This window comes from Phalacrocorax aristotelis, chromosome 2 (genome assembly GCF_949628215.1).
Source record: "Phalacrocorax aristotelis chromosome 2, bGulAri2.1, whole genome shotgun sequence".
NCBI lineage: Eukaryota > Metazoa > Chordata > Aves > Suliformes > Phalacrocoracidae > Phalacrocorax > Phalacrocorax aristotelis.
The window spans coordinates 121,252,282-121,277,540 of NC_134277.1; the positions used below are offsets into that span (position 1 = coordinate 121,252,282).

Genomic DNA, 25,259 nt, shown 5'->3' on the forward strand with positions numbered 1-25,259 from the left:
CGGAGAAGAAGAAAATGGGACCTTATTCTAAACTTAAATATTGAAGCACAGATGCTTTCCCAATTAATCTATAGGGTTTGTGCCAAGAAATCATGAAGTTTGAGTTTGGTACACTGCTGCCCCAATTAAAACATAAAGGCTCCCTTCCAATATGCTGCTCTTTTAAAGGTACCAAGCACCACATCCTATTTATCTTCCTGTGCAGCACCACTGTAGGAAGTCCCACAGAAATCAGTTGTAAAAATACCATTCGTTTCCACACAGTTAACATAAACAAGTCAGTGATTACAGATTCACTAATTGAGTTTGTAAGCTGTTCTGAACATGCTTTCAGAGACACATACTAATATATTTTAGCACATGCTGATGTATTTTAGCACTCCAGCATCTGGGGTGACTCTATCAAAAAAGAGAAAGACTCTACCTATTCCAAGGTTGTTACTCCACATGAGTGCAAACAGTAGTTAATTAAGTCACCTCTGACAATTTCATTACCCTTCTAATCATGGTTGAGTGCTATTCAAAATTTTGAGTGGAGCAGGTTCACTACTGAAAGTAGACACTCACACATATATAAGCAAATTAATTACTTGAAATCAATATGTTGCAATTCTTAGGGCTGTGCCATTTGATTTTTAGAAATACTCAGGTACCAAATATCCATGACAACGTTTATGAACTTCAGAAGTTTAGCAATTTTGTACCACAAATGTGGTGCATTTCTCCCCATCATTTTTCTGTTAAAATGTTTCAGTTATCCAGCCAGAGAGCAGAAGCAATGTGATCATCACATGCCAGGAACTATGAATAACAAATAGCAGTTGTAGCATACAGTTAGTGAACCATCCTTCCTGTAAAAACTGTTCACTCAAACTATTTGGTGAATACTTATGTATGATAAATACATTCACAGATCTCAAGGATGATTCACTTCTGACATGTGAATAAAGAAACAAGACTAAATTAATCTTGTTCCCAATTCACCTAATAAAATTAAACCCTGCCAAAGTACTTCAGTTTGATTTATAAAGCTCTTAGGGTATAACGTTTTGTGAGACAGTTACCCAAGACACTACCTCTTTCCCCCTGCAGCACCAAAGGAGGAAATACTGCGTGGCTTGCTGGAACTGACCAACACCACAGCTCATTATTTTTAGTGAAAGCACCTTCATGGACAGGTCCAGTAAAGGTGTATGCATTTCCCCAGTTAGTCTGGTAGACTTTGAGGCCTGCTTGTTTAACCTAATTCTCATGTTGGGATAGAGAGCAAGTGTTAATACTAGTTTGTTCTGATACTGTTCCCTTTTTTCAATTTATGGAAATCTTTAAAAATTATATATGTGAATCCTGTCCTTGGCAAATATGACTCAATGCCCTTAATAAATGAAATGAACGCACAAATAATGCAGACTTTCATAATGACACAAACTTACATTTAGGCATCCTTACCCTCTGCTCATGATGACATAATAAGCTCAGGTCTCAATTACAAAAATAGTTAACGTCAATTGAAACTACTGTGTAGGCTATTGAATCTGCACAAATAGTTCTCACAGAAAAGACACTAGTTGTCTTTCATGCTGTTCACAGTAAACAAATTTCTTCTCTGACCCGGAATCACGGGATTCTTACAGTAGTAAATATTATACTTGGCATGTATTTGTAGGATGATGACTTGAAGTATTGTATTTATAGTTGGCAGCATTCCTTACGCTTGTATATTATTCTGCAGAGTTTGTGACCTATACCTTTGAACAGCTTATTGAGGTAAAACAAAATAGAAAGAGAAAGGCCAATGAAAATATTACTTTTCTAATGCTTTCTAAAAGAGAAGACCAAGCATCAAAATGGCCACAGTGACAGATTAAAATTAATGTAGACAGTTTGTGTTTGTTCACCCTGAAACATCACTCCAAGCCTTACAAAGCACACCCAGATGACTGGTGTCTTCCTTCATAGATCTATCTTAAGGTCAATACCATCGGGGACAAATTATCAGAAATCTTGCCACGAGCTTATCCCACAACAAACCATCTGAAATAGCCTATAAATAAAACATCTGTGAAGGGATTCATAGATACATAGTAAAGAGTTATATACCTGAAAAAAACAGTAATGGTAAAATAGCTACTTCTTACGTCTAAAATTGAAGAGGTGCGTATCAGAAACCTGGATTTCCCACACGTTTTGATGACCTCTGATGAAAAATGGCTGACAGGAGTGCAGGTTGTTTTTAAGGTGAAGAACACTGTGTTCAGGCTGACAGGTCACCTCAGGGCCCTGTGTGCAGCCCCCCGCCAGCCCCATCCTGCTGGGGCCATGGGGAGAGGTGCCCCGGCTGCCCTGCACCCTGGCCAGGGCGGTGGGATGGGACCTGGCCGGGACTCTCTGCCCAGCCACCCCAGGGGAGCTCCCAGTGCTTCAGCAGCTGGTAACAGCTGGGCAGGTGGATCGGATCAACTGCTGAGCGTGCCTGGCACTATCACAGCCCTACACATGGAAGTTAGGCCATCCAAATCCAGGCAAGCACATACATTTTAACCACCTTAGGAAAGTTCAGTAAATGTTCCATTAGTTTTCCGTAAGAAAATAAAATGTTATATTTGCACCACTAACCACAAAACCTATTTATAGCTATTTTAAGGCAGTGGATGAACACGCAATTAAAAATCTTAGAAATAATCATTTCTCTCTACTCAGCTGGTTTTTGCAGGTGTGAGAGCTGCCCTCTCAATAATTCTCTCACTGTACCTAGTAGCTTTCCAGCTTTTTGAATTTAGGATATTTACAAGTTTTCATTCCATTGAACTATCAGGTACACTCAGTCTGCAGCAATAAACTATAAGGCAAGTTCATTCATGTGCTGAAGTACAGCACCTCATCTAGCAAAGTTATGGCAATACCTTCTAAGTCTTCTTTAAGACTTCATCCATTTAATAACAACTAATTAATACAGAGTTATTAGAGAAATTGTCAAACCATTCTAGCAAGAAAAAATGTACCGCTTGTACCGATGAGAAAGTCTATTGAATTCAATGGATCTGGTCCTTATCACATAGGAAATGGGATTTCTAAACTACATGTTTTCATGCATTACTGAAAGATCTCAGAAATAAATTTGAGGGTGAGGGTTGCAGTACTAATCCAGCAGGGAAAAACACAAATCGCATGCCATGTGACTAAGCCCAAATAATTCACATTTTAGAGACCGACGTTCACTTTTAGTTGGTTGGTGGGGTTTCTTTACTTACTGCTTTATACGTTCTCTTTTGTCCAGCATGCTTTCTGATTTGTTCTCCATTAGGCCCAGTTTCAACATGCATGGAATAGATAATGTCAAAGAAATCTTCTACTACGGCTACCCGCCGTAAAGACAGCTTCTCATCTACACCTACTCCATCCTGAAAAGAAAAAAAAGACAAAAGAAAAGTAAGGAGGACGGGATGAATAGATAAATGATGATAATCATGGGACATGTTCTCGTCCTTTAGCAGGGAGTTTAAGACCCTTCCACTGAGATCTGAAGGTCGCCCACCCTGTGAATGACAGAAACAGTATTGTAGGAAAGCTGTATGATCAGACGGATCATATGGACCCTTGCAAGCAGTCCATTTTGCCAAGCCAGGGCACTTGGTCTCTTGATAGAAAGTGATTGTTCGCTCCAGTATTTAAAAAACAAAACAAAAAGTATCTGTGCTTCTTTCTCCAAATGCCCAAACAAGACTCAAAGGCAGAGACGGTCCCAAACATGTGGCACAGAAATGCATTATGCGGCTGTTAATCAGAATGCAACAGCTCTTTTATCCTCTCATTCCCCTCCCAGTAAATCTGAACCTAGCATTTCATAAAGGTACGTAATAAAAGGTTTTACTTCACAGGTGACAGAGCTGACTGCAATTATGAATACAAAGGAAGTTGCTACAAACAATTTACCGCTGCAAAACCTGCTTGAGGATATACTACATCAAGACATATCACAATATGAGGAAAAGAGAGGGATATTTTTAAAATTTGTGGTTTTTGTACACAGATGTCCGACTGGAACAAGTGACAGAAAAGTGAAGACACCTACCATCTGATTTTCAAAAGCGATAGTGCCATGGCAGCTCAGGATTTCTAAAAGAGAAACAGTCCCCAGTGTCTCTGAAATTAATCAGTGCAGTTCACTTCCCGCCTTTTCAAGAGGACCATCCATATGAAGGTTTTTTGTTTTACAGCTGTCTATGGATTCAGTTCTAATGAAGGGGCAGGAACTGGGAATCTTGTCTTTCCAGAGCAGGCATCTATCAAGCAGGATCTGTTTTGTAATACAACATAAGTATACAAAGAATAAAACGAGAATGCCCAATTCGCTTTCACTCCAACCCAGCATTTGAATTTAGATCTCTGGAGGCAACAGCGTCACCTAACCTTCAATGAGTATTTTAAGCAATAAATTCATTCAAAACTTAACACGTTTGATAACACCATTACTACTGCTGTAATTCATGCCGCAACAACACTGATCTACACCGACCCTTTTGTGACAAAACATATGCAGTTATTGCTGTGGTGACCGAATGAAGACCAAAGATGAGAAATGAAAAGGCAATAGTTATGTACGACTCCCAGTTGCTGACCCCTACTAATAACTTCTCACTAACCCATTCCAGTAAGTTTGCTGGATGTGGACAAACATGATTTATTTTTCTCACTGCCCCTATTTTTATTCCAGCCCACTTACTTTTATTTTTCACAGAGTTCATGGAAAGAACCCACATAATCCCAATGGCTCCAAAGAAGCCCCCAGGGCAACACAGAGGAGCTCTGACACATTCCCAGTCATGAAGCAGAAAATGTCGGTGCCTCTGTAGCATAACTTCCTAAATGTGCATGACTCCAAATGTTATCGGGTTAGGAGGTGTTGATATGTTACCAGCCGTACAAGTTTTGCCCTGTCTTGATCCACTATGGCCCTGCCTCTCCCCAGCCTTCATCAAAGAGGTCCTTACCCAAAGCTACATTGTCCTTTCCATCTGCACAGCAGGGCGTGCACTTTATCCCCAGGAGACAACTGGACCAGAGCAGAATTCCCTCACATTCGTGATGAGAGGACTGGCATAGTCCTGATGGAAGTGAGTGTGGTGAGGATTCAGGGTGGAGGAAGATGAGAAATTTGCAGTGCAGTCTCTACCACAGGTTAAAGCCACAGAGGTGAGCTGGGAACAGTTGCTCTGGGAAGGCAGTGTGGCTGCATCTCATGAACAGTCCCTAAAATTTCACTAACCACCAGCTCAAAAATGTTGTGGCACCATGACAGGTTCTGGTATCAGCATCACAAAGAATTTGGTTGGTATTGCCCGTCACTCTTGCCCACTATTTTTTAAAAAATGCTTTAGAGATGGGGCCAACATAAAATACAGGTCTTCACAGATTTGATCTTCAGGGGAATTCACACGTGAGCGCTGTAGGGGGGCCCATCTTCAATCATTATTTTCTCACCACCCAAACAGCATGGTGGGATCCCTAATGATTTCAAACACTTTTATTGTGACGACAGTGTTATCTCATGCCGCTCTCTGAACACTCAGAAGTTTATAGCGTTGATTAACTGATAAAGATTCAATCTGTTTATTACTAATGAGTTTTGTTTTAGGAAATTTCCTATAGGGGAGCTCTCTTTTTTAATTAAAGAGAAATGCTTTACAACAATATTAATTTAAAACCTGAGATGCCACCTCAGCAGAGCTGACGCATGCAAACATTATGAATACATTCAAAGAAGAAACTCAAAAACAAAATTCATTTTGCTGCTTCTGGTGGCCATAGTATGCAGTGCTCTTTTTTGATGGTCCTCCTACATCCCTTCCCGGACACTGATACCCAAAGGTAGGTAGGCATGATGTGGGTGCACTCTTGAAACTGCATTTCTCCATCCAGCTGAACAAAAGAGTAAGCATTGTTGCCATTTCTAAAAATACTCGGAAGCAAAATCTACACGAACTCTCTGTCATGCCTCCTAGCTGAAGTGCCAGAAAATTAATACAAACTTTCCAAATCTTGTCAGTCAACAAGGGTAGAAAAAAATGGTTTATGCTGAGTGGAAGCTGCTTCAGGGGAAGACAGTACTATTCCTTAACATCTGTACTTGTAACTTCAGCATAACTTTGTCTGTGGGCCTGGACATGACTAGGCCGAGCTTCATTCTGCTTGGTGCTGTTAGGCCACAAGGCAGACTCTGTTTCCGCAAGCCTGCAGTGCTGCAGAAGTTGCTGAGTTGCTGTGAGTAACCTGTTCAGCCATCTGGCAACATGCAATGCTGTGCAGAGATGTAAGCCTTAGCTGCAGAAGCAGTATACCAGATGAGTAACTTACTTGCATGAGAATAAGGTAGCTACTTAGTGAGACTTCTGATATCCCAATACTGACATCGGAGCAAGTAAAAAGCTGGCCAAGTGATACAGCCCCCAATCTCGATTTAAACCATAAAGCCTCTGAAATGGACACAGTTGTATCAGGCTTTCCTGCCATGTGCCATTACACTGCACTTTTATCCTGAAATTGCTATTTGATAAAGGCATTAACAACGTGTAGGTGTCCCCTGCACCTGGGTTGAGGCAACCCCTAGCACAGACACAAGCTGGGCAGACAATGCATTGAGAGCAGCCCTGAGGAGAAGGACTTGGGGGTGCTGGTGGACAAAAAGCTGGACATGAGCCAGCAATGTGCGCTCACAGCCCAGAAAGCCAACCCTATCCTGGGCTGCATCAAAAGCAGCGTTGCCAGCAGGGCAAGGGAGGTGACTCTGCCCCTCTGGTCTGTGGCGAGACCCCACCTGGAGTGCTGCGTCCAGCTCTGGGGTCCTCAGCACAGGAAAGACATGGACCTGTTGGAGCGGGTCCAGAGGAGGGCCACAAAAATGATCCTAGGGATGGAGCACTTCTCTTACGAGGACAGGCTGAGAGAGTTGGGGTTGTTCATCCTGGAGAGGAGAAGGCTGTGGTGAGACCTTATTGCGGCCTTTCAGTACTTAAAGGGGGCTTATAAGAAAGATGGAGAGAGAGTCTTTACCAAGCTTTAGACTGAAAGTGGGTAGATTTATATTGGACACAGGGAAGAAATTCTTCACTATGAGGGTGGTGAGGCATTGGAACAGGGTGCCCAGAGCAGTTGTGGGTGCCCCATCCCTGGAAGTGTTCAAGGCCAGGTTGGACAGGGCTCTGAGCAACCTGATCTAATGTAAGGTGTCCCTGCCCATGGCAGGGGGGTTGGAACTAGATGACCTCTAAAGGCCCCTTCCAACCCAAATCATTCTATGATTCTGTGATTCTATGCTTCTATGAAAAATCTTCACGGTGCCTAAGGGGACATCTTTTAGCCTCAGCTAAGGCTAAAAAGAGATAAATGAGGGAATATGTGATAATGCTATTCAGTTGTCTGAAAGGCTATGAAATGTCCACAAGGGACAGGACAAGTAATAGGCTTAAACCACAGCATGGGAGATTTACATTAGACATTAGGAAGAACTTACTGTTGATGTGGATAGTCAAGTACAGTGTAACAGTTTGCCTGGGGAGGCTGTGGCATCTCTGCCGCAGAGGGATTTTGAGACCAAGTTAGAGAAATCTCTGCCAGGCATAGTTTGAGTAAATCTTGTCTTGGAGAGACTAGATATTGATTGAGTTCCTTCTTGATAACTCTATGACTGAGAAGCATTAATGCCAGTTTCAAAGTGACTTGGGTACTAACAGCTCTGGAATAGCAGGGAGGATATTTATAAATCAGAGGTATTTTTAGGGCTTCCATCCATCATGGCAAGAGTACAAGACCCACTTTCTAAAATGACTTAGGAATGGAAGCCTCACCGAATGTTTCTCCTCAAGAATTGGACTTAGACTCTTAAATCTTTTAGGCTGAGTTTTATCCCATTTGTTCCAGCCATCACGGGGGTATGCCCCTACTCTAAACCAGTTGTCTCAGATTCCTCTCTGGCCAACAGCATGACAGGCACTGCCAAAATACAGTTCATCCTTATAGCTGCTAGAATGGTTTCAATCTCTACCAGTGAGAAGCTACTTAATTTTATTCTTTGTGTTGCAGGGTTTCCTCTTCATTCTTGTTTTTAAGTTTATTCAGTGATCTTCTTATGTTCTTAGGATACAAATAAATAGATCTTTCTTTTCATTTTCAGCCCTACAGATTCCATTTGTACTCTGAGATTAAAGTTGTTTACTTTCAGGTATCCACACAAAGAATAAATTTCTGGACAGAAGTTTCTTTTACAGAGTTGTGTACCTCTCAGAAAGTGCTAAGGATCCCTTTGAACAAGGATGCTTGAGTACAGAGTCATCTCTTCTATTGAGGTGGAAGCTGCAGGGCTAGTGGGAGTAAAGAAGGGAAAAAAGTTTGCCAGTGAAGCAAACAGATAGTCGAGCCAGCAAAAAGATCTATTAAATGAAAGGCTGTCATTTTTATGGTTACTTTGCAGCCTTTAAAATTAAAGCCACTGAAACAAAAGTGCTTGTAATTTCTTGCTTGAGAATACCCGCATCATTTCATGTCGAAATTTCTTGGGGGAAACAGCTCTCATAAAACACCCTCTTGATTTGTGAATGAATATAACTATCAGCATCTTTACAGCGTTTGAAATATATTTCTATAAACACATGATAGACTGAAATAGAAAATAAAAGTAAAGGCTTGGTTGGTGGTTTTATAGAAAATGTTTAGGTCTATAAAAACCTCTGTTGTAAAAGCATCAAAGCCAGAAGCATCTACAAAACATTAGAAGTAGATGGAAATAACAATCAATCTAAATATTTCATTACATAACATAAATCACATACAAATGTAGGACTGCTTTGAAAGCAGAAGTATGACATGTACCATTTTTCTGATATACACCAGTTCAGATAACAGCAGAGTTAAAGCACACTTCTGTCACCACACCTCTGCTGACTAGTACCACTTTTTGCACTCTTGAAGATGCACTTCCCCTGGACGGGAAGCAAAGCCTTTTGCTGACTGAAACATTGTGCTCTGAATGAACTACATACTTAGGAAAAGTTTTGCACATAAGCCCCACCTTGTTAGCTTCTATGTAATAAGCTCCTGACATGACTGTATGTAGGTGTTTTACTCCCTTTCTACTGTAACTGTTAGGAGGAACCAGTGGTAGTTTATATATTACATGAGCCATATATACCTGTCTGCTGAAATAAGATAAATTATCAGATTGAAAATCCCATTATACATTATTTTCTTTATCCGCTCGCTCAGTAACTGTAAAAATACTAATATTTAAAAAGAGGGATGACCATTTTAGAATGTCTCTTACTCCCATAGAAATGAACAACTCTAGTCCTGTCAGAAAACTGATTTGAATTCCCAGATTATTAGTGCATCCATTTGAATATCTAACTTATTTCTGTGAGTGCAGTATAAATCCACCACAGATCAAAAGTTATTAGCATTTGATATCTATTATTAAGCAGCCTAAAAATAAATAAATTGAGCATTTCTACCCAGTTCCTAATGGAAAGTATCTATAACAGCGAAAGGGGTATTTATTATTTTAAATTTATAGTTTCTGTTACTCATTATATGATCTGTTTGAACAGCAAATCTCATTTTTTACCAGCAGATGGAGACAGGAAAAATCAGAGATATTGAGGCAGACATACACGAGAACCTTTTCCATCTGTCAAGTTCTGCCTCTGGAACCTTTAGAGCAATAAACCCTACAAAGACTAAACCACTAAGCTGGGATATGGCAGCAACAAGTCAAACTAACTGTAGAAACAGATCCTGAAAATAAAGAGAATAAAGAGAAGTAAAATGGCAAATTAATATGGCATTTGAGATGAGACTAAAACTAAACAACGGACACAAAGTTTGGGGATATTATGAAAGCTGCAGATGAGAAAAAGTCCTCTGACTGTCTTGATGAGAGAGTTCAAGAGACCCAGTACAGATAAGAGAGATCAAATCAATACTGAGCCGAAGTCCCTTTCTCCTTTATACCTTGGAGCAGTCCAGATGATGGTAAAGAGCCAAAGCAAAATGTCTGTCCACAAACAATAAGGGGTGAATGCTACCTGCCACAGAACTCTAGAAGATCCCACCTAAAAGGACTACCCTTCTGAGTCATTTCAGCTGAGACCATCATCTGGTGTGAATCACGAGCACTCTTAAATTAAGCTCTGGCATTTAGAGATAATGGGTTGTGAAACCCAACTTGCCAAACTCAAAAGGGAAGATCTGTCACCTATCTTTCCTTAAAGTGTTGTTAAATGGGCCTGGAAATTATTTCAAGATAAACAAGGTAGCTTCAGAGACCCCTTTGGCATGAATGGGCTAATAATCTGGCCAGTGATCTCTGAGATAAATATTTAAAACTCTTTCCATATTGGAGAAGGGCAGAAACTTTTCTTTTTCATCTTTCTTCAGAAGTGTGGGTGGATAGGCATCATCATCATCAATGTTAGTGCAGGAGAAGAGCTTGAAAATGAAATGTGGGATGTGTCTACGGACTCTTGTGTCTCCTACTGAAAGTAAGCATGGATATGGGAGGCAAGAGGCAATTTCAAAAAGCCGCCTCAAGATCAAATACACTCAGAGCCCTAAAGGAATGGCAAGAGAAGACCCCAGTGACAAATACAGGACAGGCAGAGCCCTGGCTGCAGTTTACTCTTCAGAGTTAAGAGTTACTTCTTAACTAAGGTCTGAATACTGTTTTCCCTCAGCACACTAACATCTGATCATTTTTTTTTCCTGGGGCATTCAAACATTTACACAACCATTCTGAACAAAAATCAGTCAGAAGACAGGCCACATTTTACTATTTGTGAAGTCTGTTGCTGCAGGCTAACCAAACACCATGAGCTGTATCTGTGCCAGCACAGGAACAGCAGATCTGTAGAGCAAAAGAGTTGATACCAAGGAGGTTATTACACACTGTATGTATTTCAGGCTAGCTCATAGCCGATCCCCTGCACGGGACACCCACTTCTGGTTGCAACCCAGTAGGTGCATGTCTGGAACAAACACCAGTTTTCTTCTACTGAAAGGAATTCAGTGCCTGCACTGAAAAAAAAAAACACTGCAGTGTGAAACAAGCACAGTGAGCATGGTCAGGAGCTTTGTTTCAAAGGCACATTCCTTTTCCAGACTAAAACGCCAGTTCAGATGCAGAAATAGCTTCCTTAGTAAGATAACAAGATGGGATTTTTTACACATGCACACTGCGGTGAACATTACCCAAACTGATGAGAAAGATACTTAAATATCTAGCTCAGGGACACTCATGGCCCTGGTGTGACTGGAGAGAGCAGAGGGAAGCTGAACAAACACCTATTCTGACACGGAAACTGAATTTGCCACATTACTCCCTCTACCTGCCTCCCTCGCCAGCAAATTCTTGCCTACTTTGTTAGAATGCCAGATGATGTTTCCATCATTAGATGCACAGTATTATAACAGCTGGCCTTTTTTACTTTTGTTTTTTTGTCAAAGAAAGCAAATTAATGCTGTATTCTGTCCACAAAAATATGTTGTTGAGTTGGTATATTTAATACAGGAACAGTTAACCCAGGCATTAAATGTATGATATTCTGTGAAAAGTATGGATAATTCCAATTAAACCAAAGCTGGACAGAGGGAGAGGAATAGCACATATAAAACCTGCAGGGGGACAGCAGTTTGCATTTTGAAAGTGAAAAATTTTGGTCAATTTCTAACACCAAAAAAACAAATTAATTCCGCAAATTGCAATTTTTTGTTACTAATTTGAACTTCATGACAATTTACCACTGAATTCTTCATTTTAAAATACTATCTAGAAAATAATTGCTGATCTTAGGCAATTTCTGAATAGTTTGTTCAGAAGTCTATATTTTAAAAGATAAGCACTATAATATTTTTTTTTGACAACCAGATTGTATTATTTCCTGTTCCCTAAAGGATGCTGTCTCTTCTTTAGTGGGTTAGTTTTCTATTAGAAATAATTAAGTTTTGACTTTGAAGTCAATTTTTTTTTTAAATATTCACTACAGTTCTGGAAATATCCAGTACACTTTACCTGCCCACTTCATACTCAGTGTTTCGTAAGCAGCTGGGAGCTAATACACCTACCTAGGACATTGAGGATCCTGAACAGGAGTGTACCATAGCCAAATTTAACTGAGGTTTTTTTTGTCTGAGCTCACATTCACAATCAAAGTTTTAATGCGTTTATTCCTTCTCGATGCCTCACTAGAGGATTCATCTAGGTATAAGGAAGTTGTACCAGAATGTTCTGTAATTGTGTGAATTCTAAGAAATTGAAGTTTTTAAGCTCAAAAAACTGCCAGGACTTCAGTTCTACCATGAAAGAGAAGTGTGTGAAAAGTGTGTGAACATTCATCCCATTAAAGTAACATGTTATTCTTTTACTGAAAGTAAAACTGAACATAGAGGTAAGTATTAGGGTATCTATAACCTAAGATTTCTCCTTACTAAGGGACACCAAAAAAAGGTCAAAGAAGCGACTCTGAAGCTGGTGGTAATCTTTCTGTGTACAGATTTCTTCAGTTTTTCAAAAAGTTGTAAATACACCATCAGGCTAAGCCAAAAAATAGAAGGATAACAAATCAGTGAAGCACAAGTGACCACTAAGTGTACAAATATGGAAGTTACATTCCCTTTAAACACTTTTTCATGTCTTTCTACTCTTCATACATTTTATCTGATAATTATATCTGCCAGGCTGTAAACAGTTACTCCAAGACTTTTCCAGAGAAGGTTGCAATGCCAAGCTAAACACTTATTTAGGGGAACCACCTTTTCAATCTCACATGTGATCTGGAAGGGTCAGCTACTCCTGGTGAGTATTTTGAAGGGAAGGGACTCCAGCTCCCCACTGTGACAGCTCAGCACACTGTACATTAATTTCCATGAAACTTTGTTTATAAGAGTTACTAGCGCTGACAATACATACAAAACTTAGTTTTACTTTCATCTCAAAATGGACAGTTCTTTGTATCTATATAGTACTTTGCTGAGCATGAAAAGATCTGCTTTTCCCAAATAAGGTTACCAGGATAAAAGAGCTAATTCTCTTCAAACGTTTTTCACTGTAGGGGATTTTAAAATGAATGGGTGTGAATCCTAGAGTGGACCTGCTTGCTATATTTTGGGGTTTTTTCTAAATTATAATATCCAGTATTGTCATCAGTTCAGCAAAAAGAAATGGGCAACCTACTAACTAAATGTTAACCCTTAACATTCCTGTCGTGTTCCAAAAATGAACAGTTACACAATTATATTTTGAAGTGTGCTATACTTTACAGGTATTCACACACTAGGGGAACACAATGTAGATCTATAATGCCACCTTTTTTCAGACTGATGAAATGCAACTACTGTACACCAAAAGTAACCTAACACTGAAGTGAAGCTTAGTGAGAACTCACTACCCCAAAGTGCTGCCTGTGAAACTAAATGTATGTTTTTAAATTGTATTCCAAATACTCATAAGCCTCTGATGCAAGGGTGTTTGCAGAGGGAGCTTTTTTAATAAATAACGTGATATGCAAGTGCCGAGAGTTACATACTGCAATCAAGTGCCAGGAAGATGCCACACCACAGATCAACACAGCTCAGCGACAAAACTTCTGAAGAAATAATAAACTGCTTCAAAATCCTAGTTAATTGGCAAAATACTTCAAAAAGTTAGGGGAACAGGACGGATCAGAAGACTGCTAATGGGATATAGTGGTTTTGTGTCTAGATCTCTGGATCCAGCTCCAGCAAGGGCTTTTGTCCCTTAAAAGTTGTTTCCACCTTCCACCTGCTGCATACTGCAAGGAATAGCCCCGGGGTAGCAGGGAGATCAAGTGTGTGACCTAATCTCTCCCATCGATGTTTCTGCAACAGCTGTTCACTTACTTATACAAAATGAGTTCACGGTGTCAGCACAGTTCCCAGAGGACAGCTGTCTCCATCACCAAAACCACTGCTATAACAGACCATTAGGTGCCATTAATTGGTAACCTCATTAGCAACATCAGTAAAGACACCGGGGATCAGATTTTAAGCTGCACGGGTGCTGTACAGGGACACATGAGAAAACATCAGTGGCTTTGCATCACCCGTACAAAACCTTGGTGCTGATATAACCCAGGCGCTGGTTCAGCAACCTTGCTTGCAAGGCGAAGCGCAGAATAATGACAGCTGTCTCCAGCTCCAGTGCCAAAGGGGACGGGAGTCTCTAGGGCACCCTGTGCTCCACGTGTGGCCTGGTTCTCTCACCACACTACCGTTATACTTCCCATGCTGGAAGAAAGCTGTTTGTTGCAGGGAGCAAAGAGGTATTTCCAAGACTAAATATTCCTGGAGTATAAACTAACAGACTAATGGAGGTCCCTCTGGACTTCTGCAGGGACAAACGGGCAGGGATCATGAAGGGGCTGGCTGTAATTGCACAGGTAGTGTTACCTGACCAGGGATACAGGCCACTGGGGACGCGGCGGCCAGATTAGTAAAAACTGAATGGATGGGTCTGTGCTTGGCACACTGACTTCTGCCTGCAGGCAGCCGTAGCAGTAGTGGCATTACAGCCCTGAGGATCTACAAACATAAGAAGTAGCAACTGCAGGGAGAACTAAGGTCTGTTCTCAAAGGAAGCAACACAGTACCTAGAAAAACCAGGCAAATGATTGGATACACAGTCTCTCCACCAGGTCTGCAAATGTCATGTCAGGTATTGGCAGTTAAGTCTTCCGTGTAGCCAGCAAATGCCACAAACCAAATACCTAACCATGTTCTTCAGGAAAATTCATTATGAAGGTTGCAAAAGTTATCCTTCCAAAAATACATTAAAAACCCCAAGGTTTTTGATCCTATCTCAGACCCGAGGGAGAGCTTGCGCACTCAAAAGCATCATCAAACTAAATTAGTTGGTAAATAAAGAATATTGCTTTTCCGTATTAGTTGTGTGTGCGCACAGATCAGATTTTGCAAAATTAAATTACCTCAGCAGACTTACGTGACACTCTTTAACAACTTATTTGTAGGCTTTTTCTTTAATTAAATTACATTTCCCAAATTCTAACTTTTTTCCCACTCCTACGACAGCCCTCTCCTCTCTTGGGTAACCTAGGCAGAACAAGCGCCAGATGCAAAAACCTGTGTTTCTGTGCGGAAGCACTGTTGGAGACAGCCAGACGGTTTACACCAATTTTTTCTCCTTTTCTTCTTCCTCCCTTCCCCAACCATAAACAAAGTCCACAGCATGAAGAGGCCAATCCTTGCCAGCAGAACCAAGTTTTGAAAAGCACTGCTCAACCATATGTTCAGTCCTGACCAGCGCAATAGCTAGGAGGCTGACATCTGCAGATGGAGAGTTCATATCACCATTCAGCACAAATATGCTGCTACTGTACACTAAAGTCAATATTAGCCAGACTTTGCTTAGGAGAAATTTTCAACACTGGTCTACCATTTCACCTTGCCAATTAATTTATGCTACAGTGACATAAATGAAATATATATCTAAAACGAATCTAAGAGAAAAATGGTGGCATTGATTGAAAAAGGGAACCTTTATGAACCCTTTTGGTACTCTCCTTTACAAGGAAAATAATTCTGTATTGAATATTATATTGAAGCTGTTCATGCGATACAGAATACTGGCCAATGTTACACGTGATGAACCTTGATGAAAGCCCACCAAACTCTGCTTGGCCCGCAGGTTTATGCACCAAGAGAATAAAACCACCTAAAAGAGTCTCCTTCTCTGAAGACCCAGTAGACTCAGTTTTTCTCTAAATAAACTCCACCAACCTTTCTTTCAATAAGCATTGCAAGAACATAAGTCTTTCTTGCCTTAATGCCCTTCCAAAAGCAGTGAGAATACTCAAATATTTGCAGGAGTGCCATTGGTTCTTCTGACAGAAGCAGTACAAGAAAATACGTTTTCCCTACTACTTCTTACTTTTTCTCCCCCTTGCTCCTCTCTCAGTCTATCTGCAGCTCCTCATGCAGTCCAAACACTTTTTTCAGGGCTTAAACAGATTTATAGTTAGCAATTTCCACAGGGACTGTGTGCATGTCCTCTCAGGCATGCTCAGACACCACCACTCATCTGAGGGCTGGGAATCAAAATCTGAGTCTGTTCTGCTACTGGCAATGAAATTCAGTGCTGTGTCCTTCATTCAGACCTTTACTCCATAGCAATCACCTTCTTCGAAAGCCTGTACTTAAAAGATGCCTCTGTATTAATTTTCTTTTACATGTTTTGCAGTCTTATCTAATATGCACATGTAACACTGATTATAAAACAGGAGAGTGAATGGAGGTATTTTCCTTTACTATGCTACTTTGAAGCTGAAATGGACATAGATGTCTGAACCGTGAATTCCTAGCAGAAAGGGGTTAGATCTTCAGTTACACAAATTTTACTCAGAACATTCCCTGCATCAAACCTGGAGCATGCCCTCAAGAGCAAACAGTTCAAAACGATGGCAATTACAAATTACAACATTGACTTTGCCAATGCTCTTTTATTGGATAAATTCAGCTTAATTTTTATAAATATCAACTTCTTAAAATCAAATTCGTAATCCTTTTAGTGAAGATGAGGTACACCCCAGTTCTGATCACTAATGATGCTCTTCACCGTCCCTTTTCTTTTTTTAACAGAATTTAAAAAAATAACAGTCAAATAACGAAGGAAAATATACTGTTTGCTCAACAATACTGCAAAAATAGATGGTTTGAATAAGCAGGTAACCAGATTTACCCAACATCTGATACATGATAGAAGACAGGAAATCAGAGTATTTGCAAGTTAGACTCCCTATTAATCAGATGTTTCCCAGTCTCTGCCTTAATCTAGGCATGCCCACAAATTCAGTACCATACAGTATTGCTTCACGTGCTGATATTGTTATAGGTAAAGCACAGTTGATGACAGAAAAGACGCAGATGAAATAATCTGCTCTGTATAATTAAAGCTCATTATTATTCTTTCATATCTACAACCGTTAATATGCAAACTATATGAATCTTCGTTAGTATTAGTACAATTCCGCACTCAAAACACAAACAAAGCTCTATATTAAAATTTTTTTCTTTTGAGTATGTATCCTTAGTTGCACTTTCTCTCTTTATATAAAACAAATAAAGTTTAAAATTTCTCAGCTGTTTACCAGAACAGGAAGAAAAGTTGAAACATAGCATTCAAATTCAATTAAGTATTAAGCACAGTATAATGACTATATTATTAATCGGGTTCACCGGAATTTGGTGCTTTGTCTCCTAATACCTTAGTTTCAACTAGTGCATTCAAACTGTAGCAAAACCGGAATTCACCAATATGAAGTGACTTGTCCATTTTCTCGCTCCTCGGCGTACACTGGCTGTATTAAGATAATGGGACACAGTACTCGGGTGCCTTCAGTAATGACAGTAATGTTTCTCTTCCTCTCATTACGTACACACGCTGTGTACAGTTTGACTGATGGATACGGCCTTCCAACCCAGAGCCGGTTGTAATTCACAGTTTAGCTTGCAGTGTGCTATGGGATCTCTTGAGATGAATAGTACTATACAAATCAGGGACATTACAGATGAAAGAAAAATCAAACGGTCACTTAGCCCACCCCCTGACAGAAAAGGGACTGTCTTCTGTCACTCATGATGTACTTTCTTCTGTCTTGCGTTAAATGACTCTTCCGAGGTAGCTTTCACCACTGCCTCTGAGAGACTATTTTACGGACTAATAGAAGTAAACACAGAATCTTTGGCTGAGCCCATGCCGACCGCCTGCAACAAAACGTTTGCAGACTGCTGTGCTGCTATTCCCCAGTTATGTTCACTTGGAAGACAGACAGGATACTAACACTCTCTAGGAGTCATTTGGGGAATAGAGTTTCTCTGCCACGCTAGATCATACCTGCTGAGGAAGAGTTAGCAAGGGCCTCGCAGTGGCAGTGAGAAAGAGGTGATCACCTCCCTAAGGCTTTGCCAGAGCACTGTTTCCAGCGTAGCTCCCAATTCCTGCTCTGCTCTTGCCAAAAACAGCTTCCTTTGCAAGGGGTCAAGGAAATTCTTTCTTCACGAATAATAACATAATTAAAAATCCCCTTGAAGATTCTCATTGATTTTATTAAACTATGGCTCAACCTCCCAAATTGTCCTATTGTCTCTAAAATGACACTCTGCCTGCAAAGGACTAGGGGCACACCATCATCAGCTTCAGTTCCTCAGCAAGGCTGATAGAGTTACAGAGATCACAGTTGCCCATACACATTGGAAATGGCTATGGGTATAAAGCTGTAAAGGAGGAGAGTCAACACCTATTTTCACCTTGCTGACAATATAAACAACAACATTTTTATCCTGCTGAACAAAATATTAACAAGGACTGGATTTGAAAACGCAGTATTTTGTTTCTTTCAGCATCAGCTGAACATAAACTGCATCTTCTGAAATGCTGTTGTGCTGACAGGAACCTCCAATTTGCTCTTCTCAAAGCTTCACCTCTTCCTTACACTAGGCTTGATTCTTCCTGGACTACGTTTCCCAAGACACACTGCAGAAGGAGATCATGTGTGTGGTGAAACATTTAGTAAAACCAAGGATGCCAGTGTAGTAGGAATTCTTGTATCACATCTCTCTCTTTGTAAATACATTGCACCCACTCATTTGCTTGCACTGTATAGCAACCACTATCTCTAAATAACCTAAAAGGCTTTGCAGCACTTGCACCAACAGATGGAGTCAGCTATGTGGACTGAATATGTACTTTATCAGCATCATTTAAGCCCTGTCTGCTCTAAGAGAAATATGCTATTACTTTATTGATGAACCACACCTGCTACCCAAACAACATTTAAGACCAGTTCTCCCTCACTAGGAAGACTCGAAATTCAAAATCCTAAGTCTACAACTGCCAAATCAGCATGGATCACCAAGAAGATGTTAAAAAGACTGTGCAGACAAGCCCTGTTCTGTTCTGTGCAAATAGCCTATTAAAGTACTATATTTTGAGCGCTACAGTCTTTCAAAGGAAATGACACAGTAATTTCCCATCAAATCAAATCATCTGTAGCATAACTTTTCATTGGGGGTATTCTGCACGTATCCTGGAATTCGCCTTCTGGGGAGACATCAGGCACAGCTGCATGTCTGGTAAATATGTGTATTTGTTTTTTTACATATGGGTGTGTGTGAAATTAAATTCAATTTGATTCAATAATACTTCACTGGCATGGCAAGCTGGCTAAACATTGCCTAAGAAAAATAAACAGACCATTGAGGTAGCTGTCACCAGCTGGTACAATGCATTTAGGATGGAGTTTCATTTGGTTTCTAGAGTTCTATCCCATCTATCTGTTCACCACTACAGCCCATTTCCCATCTTACTCAGTCATTTTTAACAGTAACCTGCCATCTGAGGGTACTTCACAGCACAATGCCATCATTGCACTGTCCTTCTCCAGGAGTCAGGAATACTTTTTCTTCAGGCTTTTTGACAAACACATTTTATGATTTCTGATGACACCCAAAAAAATCCTTCTGAAACTCCCTCAGGTTTTGAATGTTGAGGCAAAAAGGGTTGCTCCATTTCATTTTCTCCTATCAGATTTTCAGCACAACTGCTCCCTTTTTGGTTTTTTGTTTTTTGGGTTTTTTTTTTTTGTCTTATTTCCGCTTGTAACTTATAGACATTTGTCTCTGTTCAGTGTATTCTTTCAGGTCTGCATACTCACTGAAATAAAGAAATCTACTAAAATGCCAGCATCCAGTCTAGCATCCTATTGTTTGCATTCATCCTTCCCAGTTATATTGGGTATCATGAGTTACAGAGAGAGAATCATAGAACCATGGAACAGTTTGGGTTAGAAGGGGCCTTTAGAGGTCATCTAGTCCAACACCCCTGCAGTGAGCCGGGACATCTTCAACTAGATCAGGTTGCTCAGAGCCCCGTCCAACCTCACCTTGAATGTTTCCAGGGATGGGGCATCCACAACCTCTCTGGGCAACCTGTTCCAGGGTTTCACCACCCTCATTGTAAGAATTTTTTTCCTTATATCCAGTCTAAATCTACCCTCCTTTAGTTTAAAAGCACTGCCCCTTGACTTGTCACAACAGGCCTTGCTAAAGAGGTTGCCTCCATCTTTCTTATAGTACTTAAAGGCGGACTTTAAGTACTGGAAGGCCACAATAAGGTCACCCTGCAGCCTTCTCTTCTCCAGGCTGAACCACCCCAGCCATCTCAGCCTTTCTTCACAGGAGAGGTGTTCCATGCCTCTGTTCATTTTTGTGGCCCTCCTCTGGACCCGCTCCAACAGGTCCATGTCCTTCCTGTACTGGGGGCTCCATAGCTGGATGCAGCACTCCAGGTGGGGTGTCATCAGAGCAGAGCAGAGGGGGAGAAACACCTGCCTTGACCTGCTGGCCAGGCTTCTTATGATTACAATGGTTTAGAAGGAACCATTACGATCAACTCTACTGACACTATGTATAACTCATGCCATGTAAAATTTCTGAATTAATTCTTGCGAGTTATTGATGCTGTAGGTATTGTAGCAATTTATTTTGCTTTTTTGCTCCCACAAAAATCAACCTATTAGAATTAGGGGGCCAAGAAATAATGGCATTGATGTTGCTTTCACATTTCACCCTCCTGTGCTCCTGTTGTTGCAGCAGAAGGAATGCCTCCTGGTTGTGATGAGATGGCACCTAGGAAATTCAGTCTTCACCAAGCCATTTACTAGAATGCTCTCCTTCTCCAGAGCTGGCTTTATGGTACAGCACACTCACGCAGTTTTTTTCATATTAAGCTTTTGCAATATGATTTGTAAACTTCAGAAACTGAAGCTTCTCCTAGACTCCCTTCTTATGAAGCTGAGCTTTATATAATTTAAGATGTATTCCGTGTTCCTATCTCTGTAATTAAATTTTAGACTTTTTGTTATTTTGAGCACCTTCTGAAATTTTTTCAGAGAGCTTACTAGGCATCATGTTGAAATGATTCTGCTGAAATTTTATCCTTCCTTTTCTCATCTTTCATATTTATGGCTTTTATTTTAACAATAATTATTTAATTGATAACTGAATTAATGAAATAGGGTATGATCAGTACATTGGTCTGAAAAATCTTAAGATTTAGGAAAGCACACATTTGTTTTGTTCCCTGGTTTCTAAGTCTACAGGGTCCACTTGGGACATCGGTAGTGTTCGAAGCGGAAGTTCTCAAGCAGCAGCCTGCAACACCATTTGTGGTTTATAAATCAACAGTATCAGTCTCTAGAACCACACTAACCACTAGCATTTTATACACTCATCAGTCAAAAGGCTGATAATGAAATACTCATGGTCCTTGAGAGATCTTGAGAATTGACAGGGAGTTGTTGCTAAGACTGACAATCTCTTCTATACAGCTACAGGGATTATTAAATGATTTTCCTCTGATTTTTTTTTTAACACAAAAGTAGAATTTTCACGAGCATTTGACTGCAGATGGCATTTTTTCAAAAAATATTGCAAACACCATGGGACTCACAATGAAATTGTAACAGTTGATAACACTCAATTTTTAAGCTATTTTATAGACAGAGAAAGCTTCCTGCTCTTTTTTACATGAACATCTTTAGGATACAGATGCGGTTTTGTGGTTAGTTTTTCACAAAGGGATTCAATTTTTATTTTCACGGGTAATGTTATTATTGGTCAGGTATTTTACTACCTTTTTATGTCTCAGCTGTGTTTTGTTTAAGGCAATGGGAGTCCTCCAGCTGCATTCCATGGCACACAATCGAGATCTAGTGAAGCTGGTAAAAAATAGCTTTCTCATATTATGGTTAAAAGAGAAACCTCTTCTAGTACCTGGGGCTAAGGACATTCCTCCCGTCCACACCCTCTTCCCAATTCCTGGGCTGCCCCATTCAGCTACATGGAAGAAGGTGCTCACAAGTCTTCACAGGGACAGACCTGGCTTCAAGACGTATCAGATTAATATTTGCACGTCAGGGACCCAAGGCCATATTTTCACATCACAGCTATATACAAACATCTTTATTGCCTGTAATAGCCAGTTTAGCGCCTTGAGGGACAAAAGTTGAGCAACACAACTTTTCAGGAATAGCTATAACTATATGCTATGCTACATACCATATAGCTATGTACGCAGGGTAAGAGAGCGCTGGGGCTGGTAAGCAAGAGGTGTCTCAGGTGCTGGGCTCTGGCAAAAGCAGAAAGCAAGGTGAACACCAGCAGTGACAGTGGTGCAAGGCTTTATTTCCACTCCCTGCACCTCAAGTCATGCCAACTATGACATGTCACTATTCACAGCAAGTATTTGTAGCTGCTGTGCCGTTGGGCAGCCCTACAACTGCCAGCAAGGTCTCATGTGGCATCACGTCACGGTACAGTGGATTTACTGAAGAGACTTGGGGTTTGTTTCCAAAGACAAGGGCTTCCCCGAGTCACACCACTACCTCCGCAGGCCTGTGATGTCCGCGGGCCCGGCAGCCATAGTGCAAGCGCGCTGCGTGTGTCCGCCACTGCCCGGATGGAACGGGAACCATCCGTACCGCCACACACGCACACCAGCACCCGTCCCCTGCCGGGAGCAGGGCAGGCTGGCCCAGAAACCCACCCACGGCCGCCCCCACGACTGCTGCAGGCAGAGGAGGGCGTCACCCGCCCATCGCCAGCACTAAGCACCGCTCTGGGTGCTAACAGTGCCAGCATTACCCCCACGCCGGGCAGGCGCAGGCCATTCGCTGCGCTGAAAATACACCGGGGGTTCTGGTTTACCTCACGTTATTATCCTCCCGCACACACAACCGCGCGGAGCCGGCGGTGCCCGCTGCGGGGGTGCAAGCCGAGGCCCGGCGCGCCGCGGGATGGCGGCTGCGGGCCGGGTCGGATTTCCCCCACCCGCCCGTACAGACCGCAGCCCGATCCCCGGAGGGCTGGCCCAGGCCGGCCTGCGGCGGGGAGCAGGAGGAAGGCGGCAGGCGAGGGAGGGGGGGCGACGGCCGGGCAGGAGCCGCTCTGCGCCGCCTCAGCGCCGCCGGCCGCACAGGTGCTGCCGCAGCCCGTCGCCATGGGAACGGCGCGGCGCGGCGGGGGGGGTCGGTGCCGAGGGCGCGGTGGCCGTGCCCGGCCGGCCCCCCCCTTCCTCTTCCTCCTCCTCCTCCACCTCCGCGAGTGGGAGAGGAGAGGGTGTGCGTGTGTGTGTGCCGGAGGTATTTCACTGTTACCATAGGAACAGGCGGGGGGGGGGGGCAGCGATGGCGGCACGGCCGCACCCTCTCCCCGCTCCCACCCCCCCCCGGTGCCCTCAATGCCAGCCCAGGCCCTGAATCAATTAATGGAGCCGCAGCGGCGGCGGCAGCGGGCTGTGGGGGCGCGGCGTGGCGGCCCTCGCCCCGGCCCCCTCCTCGCCCCGTGGGGCAGTCCCCGCACCCAGCTGGCGTGGCGGCCCGGGCTGCCTCCCCCGGAGCGGCCCCGGCCCTCCGAGGGGCGGCCCCGGCAGATGGCCCCTCCGTCGCTGCTCGTCCCCGGCCCCCCGTTCCCCAGCCCCCCGTTCCCCGGCCCCGCCAAGGTGCGTCCGGGGAGAGGCGCCCCGGAGCACCGGCCGGCACCGGCGGCCTCTGCAGCGCCGGGAGGCTCGGGGTGTGTGTGGTGGAACAGCCACAACAACAACAACAACAACAGCAAACCCCCAGCCCCGCACGGCGCGGCGGTTGTTTACGGCACCATATGGCTGCAGGGGGAGGGGTGAAGGAAATGTCTGCCGAACCCCTGCGCTCATTATGTCCGATGGAGTCACGGTCACCGCGCCTCCCGCCAGCGCCCGGCCCGCCGCCGCCCCGCACCCCAGCCCCGCGGGCGGGGGGACGCACGGACACACACACGGACACGCACACACCCCCCACCCCCACCCCGGCTTCCCACCGCCTCAGCTCCCATCACACCCGGATTCTGGGGTACAGCGTCCCCCGGGGGCGGAGGGACCCAGAAAGCCCTCAGTATTGCAAGGGCTGGTTTGAGCTCCAGGGAATACAAATAGAGTGGTCTGGCTGCTGTCGTGTTGCCGGCGAGGGAAAATTCAGCCCCTTCCCCAAAGGCTGTATCTAGAATCTACATACATCCTTTGTGTAAAGAGGAATGTACGGGATATAGCTCTGTTTTGAATCACAACGCTGCAACGCTTGACACATAAGAGGAGAAATGCAAAATAAAAATAAACGTCACCAGTATTTTTTTGTGGTATGGTTTGAGATGAAAACCCTGACCCATTTCGGGGAATTTCAGATCCTTGTTGACATGTATTAAGAGTTGGAATCGAAGTCCCGGGCATCAAACGCTACAGCAAGATCCACAGCGATTAATGCTATTATTTTTTTTTTTCGAGTGAGGCAGTCATTCATTTCCGAGTAATCCTTGCTGCGCGACGCTGATGGAGGCACGCTCGGTGCAGCGCATCCTGCCTCTGGAGAGCTTTCTCAGCTAGGGGCAGGGGAAATGCTTTGAGATGGCTCATGTCTTTCCCCTCAATGATTCATAAGATAGGTGCTGAACCTTGGTATTATTAGAGAGATAAAATCCACAGACTATGGGGTTTGATAATAGGCACCTATACTGCTATCCATATTACCTTGTAAAATTGAAGTATTGATTTTTTTAAAGCATGGTTTGCTACTTAGCAGACCAATCCCAGTACTATTGTAGTCAGTGGGATTTCGCTATTGACTTTAGTGGGAACAGGTTTTTTGCCTTTAAAATGGTCTATTTCACATTATTATGGTAATGTCATTCAGCAGTTCTTAAAATCGGCCTTCTTGGCCTTGGACGTTTTAAAAGATTAATGTACAAATTATTTCAGCTCAACTTATTCACCTCATTTCTGCTCGTGTCATGCCCAAAGTTTTGTTTAGATAAATAAGATAGATAACTTACTGCTCCAGATGGTTGTGGGTGGATTGGACCTAATAGATTCTCCAGTTTCATGTTTTTAAGTTTTTTTAGTTTGTGGTTTGTTGGGTTTGGATTTTTTTTTAATTTTACAGAAGCCTACATTTAGAAACCCATTTGTAGATCTCCTCTTGTGTGCAGCTTAGACTGCATTTGGTTGCTCACCAAAATAGCATGCCTTCCAAAGAAAGATTAAAAATATTAAAATGCAGCCAGCACAGTGAGCGGTTCAGTTCAACTGATGTTACACAAACGGGCTGATCCTACTGCCCATAGATAATATACATTTGAATCTTGGCACCTGCTGT

At 42.5% G+C, this 25,259-nt stretch overlaps 1 protein-coding gene across 2 annotated transcripts in view; it reads right to left on the reverse strand.

Annotated features, from left to right (window-relative positions):
* Nucleotides 1-25,259, reverse strand: part of NOL4 (nucleolar protein 4) — a 198,360-nt gene that overhangs the window by 158,152 nt on the left and 14,949 nt on the right. For both annotated transcript variants that reach the window (XM_075084957.1, XM_075084956.1), the window contains exon 2: nucleotides 3,252-3,401. In XM_075084957.1, coding sequence (XP_074941058.1) covers nucleotides 3,252-3,401 — 150 coding nt within the window. The remainder of the gene's footprint in view (nucleotides 1-3,251; nucleotides 3,402-25,259) is intronic.